Source organism: Hydra vulgaris, chromosome 12 (assembly GCF_038396675.1).
Source record: "Hydra vulgaris chromosome 12, alternate assembly HydraT2T_AEP".
Lineage (NCBI taxonomy): Eukaryota > Metazoa > Cnidaria > Hydrozoa > Anthoathecata > Hydridae > Hydra > Hydra vulgaris.
Window position 1 is genome coordinate 34,801,040 of NC_088931.1, and position 3,312 is coordinate 34,804,351.

A 3,312-nucleotide genomic window follows, 5' to 3' on the forward strand; every position below is an offset into this window, starting at 1 on the left:
TTTTTTTTTTTGCGCGTCTTTCAGGCCTGTTATTAAGTAGGCCGTGCATTGTTAGCTTGAATTGTATTATTATTTTATAATTATATTATTATTATTAAAACGCTACTTCGTTGCGTTTTAATAATAATATAAATCAAGCTAACAATGCTTTAAACAAGTAATCAATTTAAAAAATGCCTTTAAACGAATCAATCAAGTAAACAATGCCTTTAAAAAAAGTAAGCGATGCCTAACGGCCAAAGAATTTATAAGTCTAACTGTTAAACGCTTATTAAACCAAATAAGAAAAATAATTACTCTACCTTAAATTCATTCACATTTTTACAGTTTATCTTTTTAACGCAAGAGGGTTTTCAACATACTGAGTGACTTTTATCTATACCTTGAGTCCAGGGCCATCTTATCCATTAGGCACTGTGCCTAGAGCCTACGAACCTACAGGGGCCTACAAAAGAAATGAAAAAAAAGAAATTTTAAAGTGTTTTTCATTTCATTAATAAAACAATCATACAGATGCAGCATAATATCTATAGTTGATAAAAATGTTTATAATCAAACAGTATAATTAGATGACATTAACTTTTCGACTTTTGGTATTTGCAAAATCAACTATAACATCTTCAAATGTCATCTCCCGCATTACTTCATTTTCGATTGATAGCAATGCTAGGGAGGATAGTCGGGCTTGTTCCATAGTTGAACGCAGAGAGTTTTTTATCAGTTTTAATTTTGAAAAGGAACGTTCACCTTCTGAATTCGTGCCTAATATAGAGAGATAAATCCTGAAAGCGATATTAACATTTGGAAAACATGCAACTAGTTTATTGTGTATTTGCAGCCTTATCTTATCAGACACCAATTTACCATCACTAAACGTTTGAGAAAACAGCAAAAACTCATCGGTAAATTTGTCTTCGAGGTCTGATGGATACAACTGAATTAGTGCCTTGGTTTTAGCCACTACTTCCTCACTCGACAAAGATCTATTGTCAAGAAGAAAGTTAAACCTTTCGTACAATACTTTATAAGCTGCTCTGCGTTTTTCCATCTCATTATTAAGTCTGTCTATGATAACGTAATACTGTTGAATACGGAAATTATCACTGGCACTAACATTTAAACTGGGATTACTAGTATCCATAACTTCGTCATCAAATCGCTTCCGTATTCGCTTGCGTTGTGTAGCTTCTTTGTATTCAGATTCTGTGAGATCTTTTGCCTGGCCTTCGAATGTTTCAAACTTACTGCGTGTATCATGAAAATACTGTATGAGACCATCGTACAGTTTAATGATGGTGCACAGCTCAATACCCGGCTCCTGTAAGGTTTTATTGACAATATTCATCTTTTGAAGTAAATCTTTCCAAATCACACACATTAACGCAGTTTCAAAGTAGTCTAAATGTTTAACCAGTGATTTCGCTTCATGAACAGCTGCTGGTGGTTTATGTTTGCTGTTAGTGACTTCACATAATGCTTGACAAATTTGTAAGTAGTTTGCATAGAAAGCTCTTGTGGCATCTCTTCTAGAGGACCACCTAGTTTCTGATAAGCTTTGTAAAACAAATACGTTTTCTTTAAGAGGTTATTTAAGAGTTGACCATCTCTTCGTTGAAGCTGAGAAAAAATTATAAACTGACTGTATGACACCAAAATAATTTACAGCTGCTGAACAACACTCCACGGCAGCTGAACCAACTAAGTTTAGGCTGTGCGCAGCACATGGAACCCATTCTGCTAAATGATTAATCTCTCTGAATCTAGCTTGCACACCAGAATATATTCTACTCATATTGCTGGCATTATCATAAGATTGTGATCGGCAATTTTTGATGTCTATTCCATGAAACTGAAGAATACCAACCACAAGATTAAATACGTATTCTCCATCATGGTGTTCAATTGGAATAAATTGAAGAAATCGCTCTACTACATTTCTGTTTTTGAGTACATAGCGAATAACAAGTGTGAGCTGATCTACATGACTAATATCAGGGGTTGAATCAATGCTAATTCAATAATATTTAGCATCCTTGATTTCAGAAATTATTTGCTTCAAAACTTTGCCTCCTAATATATTAATGAATTCATCGCATATGTTTGCTGAAAGATATGATACATTTCCCTTTCCTGGATTTCCATATTTTTGAATGTGTTCTCTTAGAAATGGATCAAATTCAGCTAACAGATCAATACAACCAAGATAATTTCCATTGTTAGGAGAGTTATGCAATTGATTGTCATCACGAAAAGCTAATCCCTTTTCAGCAAGAAACTTTATCACTACAACAACCCTCTTCAAGACTTCAGTCCAGTATTTGCAAGACTTCTCATTTTTCTTCTAAAGTTCAACATCAATTCGAGTAGACTTTTTGTATTGCATTATCATCAACACAGCAGCAAAATGATCTTTTGATTTTTTATGTGAGGTTATCCTAGCAATAACATTTTTCCAATCATCGAAACCAGTTATAAATTGATTGATGGGCGAATATATGAGCCAATCCCTGCTGACAATTTCTCCATTTACCAGTTTTCTTATAAAATATTCCTTGCGTACATATCTAATCTTTTCACCAAATTGTCTACCTTTTAAGCATAAATCAGATTTCAAATTCTGTGATGGGATATTCTTTGCATAATAAGCTATGAGATCAGCATTTATTTCCCATTCAGCAGGATCATTTGAAATAGATTCCTTACTATTCCTTATTCCCAATCCTAAATCTGCTACTGTTGGTTCCGCATCTGCTTGAATAACTGGTTCACTTGTAAAACTCATTGCACAACCGCATTGTTCCACAGTGTCAGTCAGCATTGGTTCTGGCTCTGGTATTACTATTCCTGGATTTGTTGAAGAAACGAAAGAGTTTATTGAAGTGTCATTGCCAGAAGTAGCATCTACTTTATTAACATATTTTAGCAAAGAACCTTTCATTTTTTTTAATGCATCCTCTTTCCTTTGCTTTTTCTGCCCTTTAATATAGCCAGACTCGTGCTTTCTCTTGTACCCATCGCCATCGGACATGACTTGAATTTCTGAAAATCATAATAAATATTCAGTATAGAATAGACATAAAACACAAAAATAAAATAAAATATGTTAACCCATTTAAAGAGGGGGAAACATTTGAATATATTCCATAAAACATTACATTTAACAAAACTTATTAATAATTTACAAAAACGTAATCATAACAAATAAAATACCTACCAAATAAAATCGTACTTTTAAAATTATACGTGGAATTCTGAGAGTTTCATTTTTAAATAAATGTAAACTATTGATAAATTTAAACAAACATTTAAAAC

General features: G+C 33.0%; 1 protein-coding gene across 1 annotated transcript; it reads right to left on the reverse strand.

Moving 5' to 3' along the window:
* Positions 1 to 565: 565 nt before the first annotated feature.
* LOC136088080 (zinc finger MYM-type protein 1-like) lies at positions 566 to 3,028 on the reverse strand. The gene is made up of 4 exons (XM_065811736.1): positions 2,531 to 3,028; positions 2,055 to 2,341; positions 1,641 to 2,009; positions 566 to 1,553 (listed from the first exon to the last, which is right to left on the reverse strand). The coding sequence occupies exons 1-4, from the start codon at positions 3,026 to 3,028 to the stop codon at positions 566 to 568; spliced, it is 2,142 nt and encodes a 713-aa protein (XP_065667808.1).
* Between the last annotated feature and the right edge of the window lie 284 nt (positions 3,029 to 3,312).

Excerpts from the sequence above, each read along its gene's own strand:
- LOC136088080 (XM_065811736.1), bottom strand. The coding sequence starts at position 3,028 with ATGTCCGATGGCGATGGGTACAAGAGAAAGCACGAGTCTGGCTATATT. Across the intron at positions 2,342-2,530 it reads AATATTTTATAAGAAAACTG|AAGAAAAATGAGAAGTCTTG; the intron begins GTAAATGGAGAA and ends GTTGAACTTTAG. Across the intron at positions 2,010-2,054 it reads TTAGGAGGCAAAGTTTTGAA|CATTGATTCAACCCCTGATA; the intron begins GCAAATAATTTC and ends TTATTGAATTAG.